A 10578-nucleotide genomic window follows, 5' to 3' on the forward strand; every position below is an offset into this window, starting at 1 on the left:
GCAAAATCGAAGTCTAGGTGTTGGTACTTGTGTTGCATTTAAGAGTTATGATTTTATCTAAGAGCGGTAAAACAGACGAGGGTGTCCTGTAACAAGTCAAAACGGGTTCATGAAAATCAACAGCTTCTTAAAATAGAGGTCAAATGGGTTTGGATCAATACAAGTTCACATGTAGTAAGTGAGTTGAGCTGCTCGCGAGCTCTTATCGATAAAAATCTAGAAACAACCCGAGTTTTTTCGAGCTTGAGCCTTGTACGAGAAACTCATTTAGCCTCGTCGACTCTTAACAAGCCTTGTGTATGTTTAACCTTTACCTCTTTTGAACTTCTATGTATTAATTTCACATTGCATAGCCGAGATCAAGAGCTTTAGCTCGTTCAAGGTACTACATGAGCATGAGCCTAGCTTAGGCTCATTTAATGTTTCTCCCAAAATATATAAAAATAATATATACTAAATATGTCATGCTCGAGCCTGGAAAAACAACTTAATAGCCAAGCTTGAGCTTTAGAAAAAGAGTTCGAAATGAGCCGATCTTAGTCAAGCTCACGCTAGGCTTGTTTGCACCCCTACAGTGGCGAAGCTTGGACTACGATTCCTGAGGGGCCGGACTCAAAATATATTAAAACAATTCAAAACAAGGGAGGCCAAGCTCAAAATTTCGATCTAAAACGGCTAGCTTTACACTACGTATAAAAAATTTAGGGCGAAAACGAATAAATTCACACTACTATGCAAAAAACAGGGGGTGGGCCCACCCCGGGCCCTAAGTATACTTCGCCTCTGCACCCCTAGGCATGATTGCTGATGGATCAACCAAAGATAATTTAAAATTCTAAACTGATAACGAGTCAAAAACTCGTTATTTTAGGGTATCTTGGTTGCTTAATAAAACTAATTACTTTCGGTTACAAACCGACATTAAGCAAATAGTCGGTTTTAATAAGCAATCCCAAACACCCCCATTAAGCAAAATGATCAAAGAAATAGCACAAGTGCTATTACCCGAAACTAGTATAACGCAACCAAGGTATAGCATTTTTAGTCTAGTTACATGAAATCATAAGTATAACCCTAAAGACATTTTTTTACAATTACCCGGTTCACCTCAAGGTGTAACGGGCGTGGGCTCAGTACCCGACACACGTGAAGCAGCATCCTCTTTTGATATGGCCACGTAGTTGGAAGGTGCAATCGGTCTAGCATTGTTCGCCTTTCCTGACCTAGCTCCAGTTTGGTTCATAGTCAATCGTCGGTTAGGGGTTCCATTGGCTGCACCACCGTTAACACGTGGTCCCACCGCTTTCTTTGTGCTGCTAAGAGGTCGAGCCGGGCTTGGTTTTGACCCGAAGATGGCTTCTTGTTCTGTGTTTAGTTGTTCATTGAACTTCTTTTGGTCCTGTAAAGATAAACAAAATAAAGCCAGTTTAACGGTTCGTGTAGTGTAAAAGGTACGGGTGTGCATGGTGCGGTTCGGTGAGATTTTCAGCTAAAACTAAACCGAAAACCAAAACTTCGGTTTTGGAGTTTTTGAAACCGTTCAGCTTTGGTATTTTCAGTTTCAGTTTTCGTTTTCGGTTTTGACATTTGAGCTTGAAAATTTTAGGCCGAAAAAAAAGTTTGCAAAAAACAATGAATTTAGGTATAAATAATTTGAGTTACATATTTATTAAATTCGTATACATTACTTAATATAAATATAAAAAACACAAAAATATAGGAATTCGGTTCGGTTCGTTTTTTTTTCAGTTTTATTACATGCAAAACCAAAACCGAACCATTAGTTCGGGTTTTACAAAAACATAAAACCAAATCGTCGGTTTTTGTTTTGGTTCGGTTTGGATTTTTCGGTTTTGGATCGTTTTCCCTAGTAAAAGGTAAACATGAAGAGATTTTTCAAACCTTCATCCTTCGTTTCTCTTCTTCTCTCTCGTGTCTGAGTAAAGCATACTCGTCAAGCATGGCAAGAAGTGGAACACTATCGTATTCAAAAGTAAGTCCGTGTTCTTCTTCCCATACTCGAGTTTTAGCAACCAGTGAGTCAGCAAGAGCTGCACAGACATTTTTAAAGATAGTGAGCATAAAATAATTACAAATTTCCAAAACCTGAAAATATTGCGTATTTACCTGGAATTTTGTTGACCAAGATTCTGGCTTTCTCGGCCCGTTTGAGATTCAAGTGTGCACCTCTGCTTGCATTATACCTGTTGTTATCCTGTCGTAAAAAAGTCAAAACTTTGAACATAACTAACAAAATAATTCTATGAAAAACATACAATTCTGATATATTAAAAGAAAAAAAAACTAATTTTTTGGAAGGTAAATGATTTGCAATGTAGCATAATTTTAGCTATCATGCCATACTAAACTCATGGTTTTTGATATTGTTCCAAGTCTTACGCCCCCTTAACCAACTGAGCTACACGGCGGGACAATGGTTTTTAATATGAGTCAACATGGAACGGTTTAGGAACCAAAAACGAAATTTTGGCATCTCCATTTCATAAAATTGATAACGTTGGGATTCTTGGTTCTCGGTTGTTTGGGCTTGGGCCATTTTAACTCAACAAGCAAAAAAATCAAATTTACAGGTTCGGGGATTAATGACATATATATAAGAAAAAACAATGATTTAATTTTAAAAGGAAAATAAGTACGGAAATCATAAAATAATTAGCTAATTTAGATATGGAGAGAGAGACTAGTACCCGACTGTAATCATCAAGCCAACTTTCTTCTTCACATGCTGACATCCATTTTTCAACTTTATCCAAAATATCTTTCCTACCAATTGCCTCTTCTTTTGCTTTAATAATCTGATTATCCATGTCAGCTAACAGTTCAGAAGGCTCAACAGTCCCAGAATCAATAAGGGCCAAAATTTTCTCCCTAGCAGCCTCTGTGTCGTTTTCTATGTGGGCCCGGGCAAATATTTCTTCAAGTTCGCCTTGTCTCTTAAACGCGATCTCTTTCATTCTGCTACCTTTAAGCTTATCTAGCCTTTCAACTTCCAGTTCAGCCTAGAAACACACGAACACGTAACATGTGTTCAATGTGATTACAAAACAGTATTCTTACAATATATAACATAAATATTTAAAAATAAAAACTGTTTGCATTAGTGTATGCATTAAAAATATACTTTTGGTGATTTTTGACCCATCTGATGTGTTTTAGCTAAATTTATGATTTTACCCTTTTCACGCATAAGACATAAAATGATTCGGGGGGTAAACTAGCAGAGCTGAGCACAAGCTCGCCTATTGAGCTCAGCTCGTTTTGACTTACTAGAGCTCGAGCTTGGCACGTCTCAAGCTCTTTATCTAAATCTTGAGCTCGGCTCGTGAGTTATTTTTTCAAGCTCGGGCTTGGCTAGTTTATAATTTATTAACTAATTTATATACATTTATAATTGTTTTAATATATTTTGAGAAAAGCCTTAAACGAGCTAAAGCTAGGCTCGAGCTTGGCTGTGCAATGTGAAATTAATACATAGAAGTCCAAAAAAAGTAAAACTTAAAAATACGCAAGGCCTGTTAAGGCTCGACGAGCCTAAACGAGCTTTCCATAGAAGGCTCGAACTCGACCTCAATAACTAGGCGAGCTTTATTTGAGGCTTGAGCTCGGCTCGTTTCAAGCATTTTATTGATTAGAGCTCGAGTAGCTCGTGAGTGGCTCAAAATTGCCATAATATATTCTAAATTAGTGCATATGATACCTGTTCAATTAAATCTAAAGAAAGAGCCCCTGGGACAGTTACTTCATCCACTGAAGCCGATATGTTACACGTAACATGATCAAAACAGCTACGCTCTTCTTTAGAAGTATCCATCAAGTTCCAAAGATCAATCAACTGAGTTGCTAACTGTTGAAGCTGTAGAATTAGAAAACAATTAGAATACATAAACAAGATGCTACAAAACACCTACATATAGTTAAATAAATTCACTAAGTTGTAATGTTATTATAAAAACTATAAACTCCTGCTTAGCTTTTCTTAAAAGAAAAAAAAAGTGAACATGTTTTACCTTCTTTAACCGTTTACTTTTATCTTCTTCTAAAGCTTCAACAGTCTTAGCAAGAGTAACTAGAGTGTCATTGCTTATGCTTTTAGACTGCGCACCAGTTGCATCATTTAAGCTTGGATGAACTTCAGTCACCGTGCTGTAGAAATCAATTCCAAGAACCGCACATAGATCATGTATAGTGCTAACAAATTCCAAAACCTTATGCAATCTATCACTCTGCCAAATAAAACAACAAATCAACAAACATTAGTGTTTTCTTCAATTAATTGGTTGTTAACAGATTTAGGTCAAACTGTACCTTCTCTTTCTGGAGTTCTTGCAGCTGGTCATTATATTCATCCAGTTTCTTCAAGGATAAGTCAGACTCATCAACTTTTGGGCTCCCTGATTGTTGATTACCACCTGCAATTTCTCCACTTATTTTTTGAATTTGTGTTTGAACATTTATAAACTCTTTTATCCTTTCTTCCTTTTGCCTGCATAATTGTTCCAATGCTGGTGCAATTGCAGCAAGCTGTTCCTTTATGGTTCCTGATGTCTTCTCAGGCTACATATCAAACCAGTATAATTAACAGTTCATTTTCATAATTGCAAAAAACTAAAATATAAAAATAGTGCATCTCTAGTGAAGGTCACAAGTAACTTACAACTCCAACAAATGTTTTCTCTCCAAGGGATGCAAGAAGAGTTGATAGTTCACGTTTAGTGTCTGCCAGTGCCTGAATAAGATGTGACATTGACTTTGCAGCTTGGTCAACTTTCCTCTTATACACGTCTAAACATTCTTGTTCTAGCTGAAGAAGCATCTTATCTCTTTCCTTATCGCTTTCGCCTACTTCGTCCCAAATTTTCTGAATTAACATGGAAAAGTTAAGCATTATATAAAGTTAAAAGCATTATCACTCACTTCACTCTAATTCAGATTATGTGAGTGAAAGCGTAATCTGCGAAACTACATTAGGAATCATATATCACCTGTAACTGATGCAGTAACATCCCACAGTTTGTTTCTCCAATAAAAGGATTTTGAACATCCAGCTCTGCCATTTGGTGTCAATCCAACCTAGCCCGAGTCAACAGTTAGCAATCAAAATTTATAAAATATCAATGTAAATAATGCCTAACTTATTGACTGTAAATAATTTACATTTGCATGGCATTCATTCTACTATATGATTGTCTAGTATTATAACAATGTGTGATTCTCTACAAAAGCTTAGAGTTGTGTAAATCACTTGATTAGTACACAACACAGTGGGTGGACAGCATAAACTCTCACTCCAATCCCCTACCTAAACCCTAGATAACACACAAATACACAAATGCACACCAATTTACGGCTTAACACTATAAATTTAAAAACTATAATTACTTTTGAACTTCCAGGTCACAGACTCACAGATCTCGAACAAACACTGATTGCACGTCGAGTCACAGTGCACTAAATGCATATCAAATGTGTACACATACAACTGCATTTATGAAATTGGTAAGACATATTTACAGATACAGAAATTGAACACTACATGATTAGATTATAACTAACACACAACAAATTTGAGAACTACAGTTACTCCTTAACTTCAAAAGTCACAGATCTCGAACAAACACCAATTTCACATCGAGTCACAGTTCACTCAATGCATATCAAATGTGTACAATTACAACTGCATTTGAAAAAAATAGTAAAATTAACAACAAATTCTTAGAGAAATTGAACACTAGATTAGGTTATAACACCGATTTCACGTCAACGCAACTACGAACAGTACTTACTCAATGTAATTATCAAACATGTAACAATAACAAGTGCATTTGTAAAACTGATAGCAAATACTTACAGAAACAGTACACTAAATTAAGTTATAACTAAACATATTCGAGAACTATAGTTACTTCTTAACTTCTAGTTCACAGATCTCAAACAAACACCGATTCCACTTCCGAGTCACAATACACTCAATACATATCAAATGTGCAGTACAATTACAACTGCATTAATGAAATTAAGGGATGTTTGGGATTGCTTCTTAAAAATGCTTTTTGCTTTTTGGAGAGGCAAAATGTCCAAAATGCCCCTCCAAAAGCACCTAAAAGCCATTTGAGGCTTTTAGGTGCTTTTGGAGGGGCATTTTGGACATTTTGCCTCTCCAAAAAGCAAAAAGCATTTTTAAGAAGCAATCCCAAACATGCACTAATAACAAATTCTTACAGAAATTGAACACTAGGTAAGGCTACTTCTTAATTTCTAGGTCACAGATCTCGAACGAACACCGATTCCTCATCGAGTTACAAACTCACAATACACTGAATACATATCAAATGTGTACAATAATAACAATTACAACTGCATTTGTAAAATTAATAACAAATTCTAACAGAAATTGAACACTAGATTAGTTAGGTTATAAGTTATAACACCGATTTCACGTAACGTATCAATTTTTTTTTTTTTTCACTAATTTTTTTTTTTGTATTCAAGTTCATCCTGTGTTATAGAAACATCCAAACGATTTACAATGAAGTGGCAGGTAAGCGGGCAACAAGCTGCGCCGCAACCCCCTTTTGGATAGCAAACCCAATCCGACTAAAAACAAAGTTTTGATTCTTATGGGCTGATACTTTACTATACACAACTTTCTGAACCCTATTCAAAAGGTCCACGGCATCCGGAGCTAAGAAACCAAATGTGTCAAAGGCAAAGGGGATAAATACGTATCAATCAAATGCGTATAATAATAATAATAATAACGAGTACATTTATGAAATTGATAAGATATTATTACAGAAATTGAAGAGTAGATTAGGTTATAAGTTATAACACCGATTTCACGTAATGTATCAATCAAATGCGTATAATAATAATAATAATAATAACAAGTGCGTTAATGAGATTGATAAATGAATACTTACAGAGATTGAATTGAATAGTAGATTAGGTTATGATGAACCTTTTGTTCGTCTGGTTCGTATTGTGTGTGTGTGTGTACAGATGAAGATGATGACTTGAGTACTGACTGACTGACGGTGTGTAATGATATAATTATTATTATTATTGTTATTATTGGAAATTTCCTAAAATATATATTGTATATAAGGTAAGTCGGAAGTCGGTTTTCTCTTTTAAAATTATGACCGGCGGTATAAAAGTAAGTTTGATGGTATAAAAGTGTTGTCGACGGTATAAATAGGTGGACCAATATCGATAAAATTAATTGAATTAAATTAAGTTTTATTTTGAATATTATAAAATAAAATCTTATTAAATTTCCCTTAATAATTTTTAATATATAATGTTTTAATTTTCAAATTTACCATTATGAATCATTTACTTTTATTGGAAAATGTTAACGTACGAATGAAATTAGCGTGTTAAACGTGAAAATCAAGTAGAGTAATTATGTATACAAGTAGAATAATTGTATTACTCTATGATTACTTTATGATAATTACTCTACTTGTATACATAATTACTTTACTTGATTCTCACATTTAACACGTTAATTTCATTTGTGTCTGATCCAAACCCTACTCTTTTTATTTATATGTGGGTGAAATTTTACTCAAAATCGAGCCGTGTCAATTAATTTTATTGGAATTGGTCCACCATTTTATAAAGTTGGTCGTACTTTTATACCTTCAGCAACATTTTTATACCGTCGACAACACTTTTATACCGTCGGTCATCATTTTAAAAGAGAAAACCGACGTCTGACTGGATTTAAAGGAGAAGCCAACCATATATACAATGAATATTTTTAAAAGTTTTTGATCAAATAGAAAAATTCTTTTACTTGAATTGATAATATAGACATTTTAGGAATTTTTACTATTATTATTATTACTATTTATTATTATTATTATTATTAGTTTGTTGTTATATTGTTTGTTATTTGTGCACCCGTGTTTTCTGGATTATTTACGAAAGTGACATTGATGAGTGTGGTGAAATGACTGTATTGCCCTTGCGGGGTGACACGATTGAAGAGTTGTGGACTTTTATTGACGTCCGTGATTGCCGGTGTGGACAGGAAATATAACCGGAAACTAATGAGTAATAATGGCAAAGTTTTATAAAGGTATCGTGACATATCTGACGTGTATAAGAAAACGAATTCTGTTTTAGGGTTAATATATTTAATTTTTAATTAAACAGGTCTTGTTTAAATTAGCATGGTTAATGCACTAAGTTAAACACGCCGACCTACTAACCCGTTTATAATGTTTTAAACCCGTTTTTTACTACCTATTGGCCCATACCTAATAATGGGCTCGGCGGGTGTTTAGGGTAGAGGTGCACAAATCAGGTTTTTCAAATACCGGGGTTCAGGTATGACCGGGTATTAGAAAATCAGGTATTGGTAAAAACTTGGTCGGGTTTGGGTCCGGATATTGCCTCTAAAAACCATACCCTATGCATCGAGTTCAGGTCGGGTATAGAACTGGGTATTTGAATACCCTATTTTCGAGTATTGAAAAAACCCTATTTGTGGGTATTTTTGGGCTTTTTCCCGGGTATTTTTAAGGTATTTTTCGGGTATTTGAAATACCTGGTTTAGGGTATTGGAAAAACCCGGTTCTGGGTATGAAACCGGTTAGGGTTTTCGGGTATTACCGGGTACAAATTGGGTTCGGTTCTGGTTCGGGTTTTTGTACCGAAATGCATACTCTATCCGTACCCTACAGGTAGGGTCGGGTACGGGTATTAAAAACCCGGGTATTAAAAAAACCGATTCCGGGTTTTTATTTCAAGTCCGGTTCTGGGTTCGGGTTTTTTTTACACCTCTAGTTTAGGGCATGAATCATGATATCGATGGGTGTACAAAAATTTTAATTGTTTATATGTATATATAGTTGTTATCCTAAAACATTAACAAGTGAAGTTGGCCCAAAAAATCTAAAGGGGGGGGGGAGGGGGGGGGGGGGGCTTGTTATTTAACAATTGGTATGTTTTGTTTGATTGGGCTAAAAAAATGAACAAATGGAATAGTAATTTAGCAATTAGTCTGTTTATGTTTAATCGAGTCAAAATAATCTGAAATCTTATTTTTATATAAGACTCATTTATTATACTCATCTTGGACACTCGAAATCTCAAAGGTGACCCTGAACCTGATTAACAAAATTATAACTTGATAGCTCACTAACCCGAGAATCAGTTGTCACGTTAACTAAATACGTTATATGAGCCATGTTCGGATTACACGATTTTAAACTTTTAGATGAGTCCTGAATTAAATATTATGTCTAGTTTGTCTATTACGTTTCCATTATTGTAATAATAATCATTAAAAAATAGACCACAAACCATAAGTATGTTTTGTGTTTGCGTAAAAATAATATAAAATAAAAATAAAGATTTTGTTTACTCTTTGTATTATTTAAACAATATAAAATCTTATTCTTAATTAACTTTTTATATGGCAAAGATTCACTATGCATATATTTACCCTTAAAAATTATAACTCGTAAATGAAAATGAAAAAAAAAAACAAATCTCACTTATTTAAGGACTAGATGTTTTTTCTTTTTTATTTTGGTTGAATATATACATTTAATAACCAATGTTTTCGTAATCAAATTAGTCATTAAACCACCGTCTTATGATTCACTGGCTCGCCGTTCCGACAAGTAGATCTAGAATCAAATGGTCTCATGTTTAAATTTGACAACTAAAAAGTAAAACCCTCACAAAAGTTGACAACATATATATTTGAAACCGGTCCATGAATTACTGAACCGTCGGCTGGTTCGGTTCCCAATCCACAAGGGTGGAACCATAGAGGGGTCAAGAGAGTCTCCTGATCGGCTGATAATGTATTGGATTTTTATATATAGAATCTACGATTTTTCTATAAAAAAACAGGTATTTCATGTTAACCCATCAATAAAGAAATTTTGGTTCCGTTACTGTTAAACTTAAGCCAAAAACAAATAAACATTGGTCAGGACCAATGTTTTCAAACCCGGCCCGGACGTCGACTCGGACGCCTTACCGGGTCAAAGGTTGTACCGAGCCGGGAGGGTCAACCGGGGTTTGACGTGGATGGCGTCTAACTAATTTATATATATATGTGTGTGTGTGTATTAGTATATATTAATAATAACCAAAAGTAATAATAATAACAAACATTAATGTTTATTTATGTTTTATACATTGCTTTATAAATATATATAATTTATGTTTGATAAATATAGACATCAATAAAGCTGGTTGGTTGGCTCATGGATGGGGTAACATTAAAGCTTTTATCTTCAAAATGACCAAGTTCAAATCCCGGCATGCACATTTTATTTTGGATTTAATGAAAAAAAAGGATTTTACCGACCGCTACTGGCAAAACCCGGCCGGGTTTTAAAATAACGGGCCAAATACCTTGACCCGACCCGGTTTTGAGTCCGGGTCCTAGTCAGACCGGTCCAACCGGCCGGGCCGAGCCGAGTTAAAACTCTGGTCAGGACTTGGGACCATGTAAATATTTTCTTAAAAGGAATAACTAAAAGTGGAATAATTATTAAAATAAAACAGAAGAAAGACAAAAACATAACA

At 34.8% G+C, this 10578-nt stretch overlaps 1 protein-coding gene across 1 annotated transcript; it reads right to left on the reverse strand.

Annotated features, from left to right (window-relative positions):
* Positions 1-1079: 1079 nt before the first annotated feature.
* LOC143550951 (65-kDa microtubule-associated protein 1-like) lies at positions 1080-5243 on the reverse strand. The gene is made up of 9 exons (XM_077041498.1): positions 5004-5243; positions 4676-4879; positions 4327-4575; positions 4029-4244; positions 3719-3874; positions 2709-3020; positions 2128-2215; positions 1903-2051; positions 1080-1399 (listed from the first exon to the last, which is right to left on the reverse strand). Exons 1-9 carry the CDS (start codon positions 5073-5075, stop codon positions 1109-1111), a joined length of 1737 nt encoding a protein of 578 aa, XP_076897613.1. The 5' UTR covers positions 5076-5243; the 3' UTR covers positions 1080-1108.
* Between the last annotated feature and the right edge of the window lie 5335 nt (positions 5244-10578).

The sequence above is a fragment of the Bidens hawaiensis genome, unplaced genomic scaffold (genome assembly GCF_021521415.1).
Source record: "Bidens hawaiensis isolate Kalapana, Puna unplaced genomic scaffold, B.hawaiensis_p1.1 tig00016203_1, whole genome shotgun sequence".
Lineage (NCBI taxonomy): Eukaryota > Viridiplantae > Streptophyta > Magnoliopsida > Asterales > Asteraceae > Bidens > Bidens hawaiensis.

Excerpts from the sequence above, each read along its gene's own strand:
- LOC143550951 (XM_077041498.1), bottom strand. The coding sequence starts at position 5,075 with ATGGCAGAGCTGGATGTTCAAAATCCTTTTATTGGAGAAACAAACTGT. Across the intron at positions 4,576-4,675 it reads AGAAAACATTTGTTGGAGTT|CCTGAGAAGACATCAGGAAC; the intron begins GTAAGTTACTTG and ends TTTGATATGTAG. Across the intron at positions 4,245-4,326 it reads AAGAACTCCAGAAAGAGAAG|AGTGATAGATTGCATAAGGT; the intron begins GTACAGTTTGAC and ends TTTATTTGGCAG.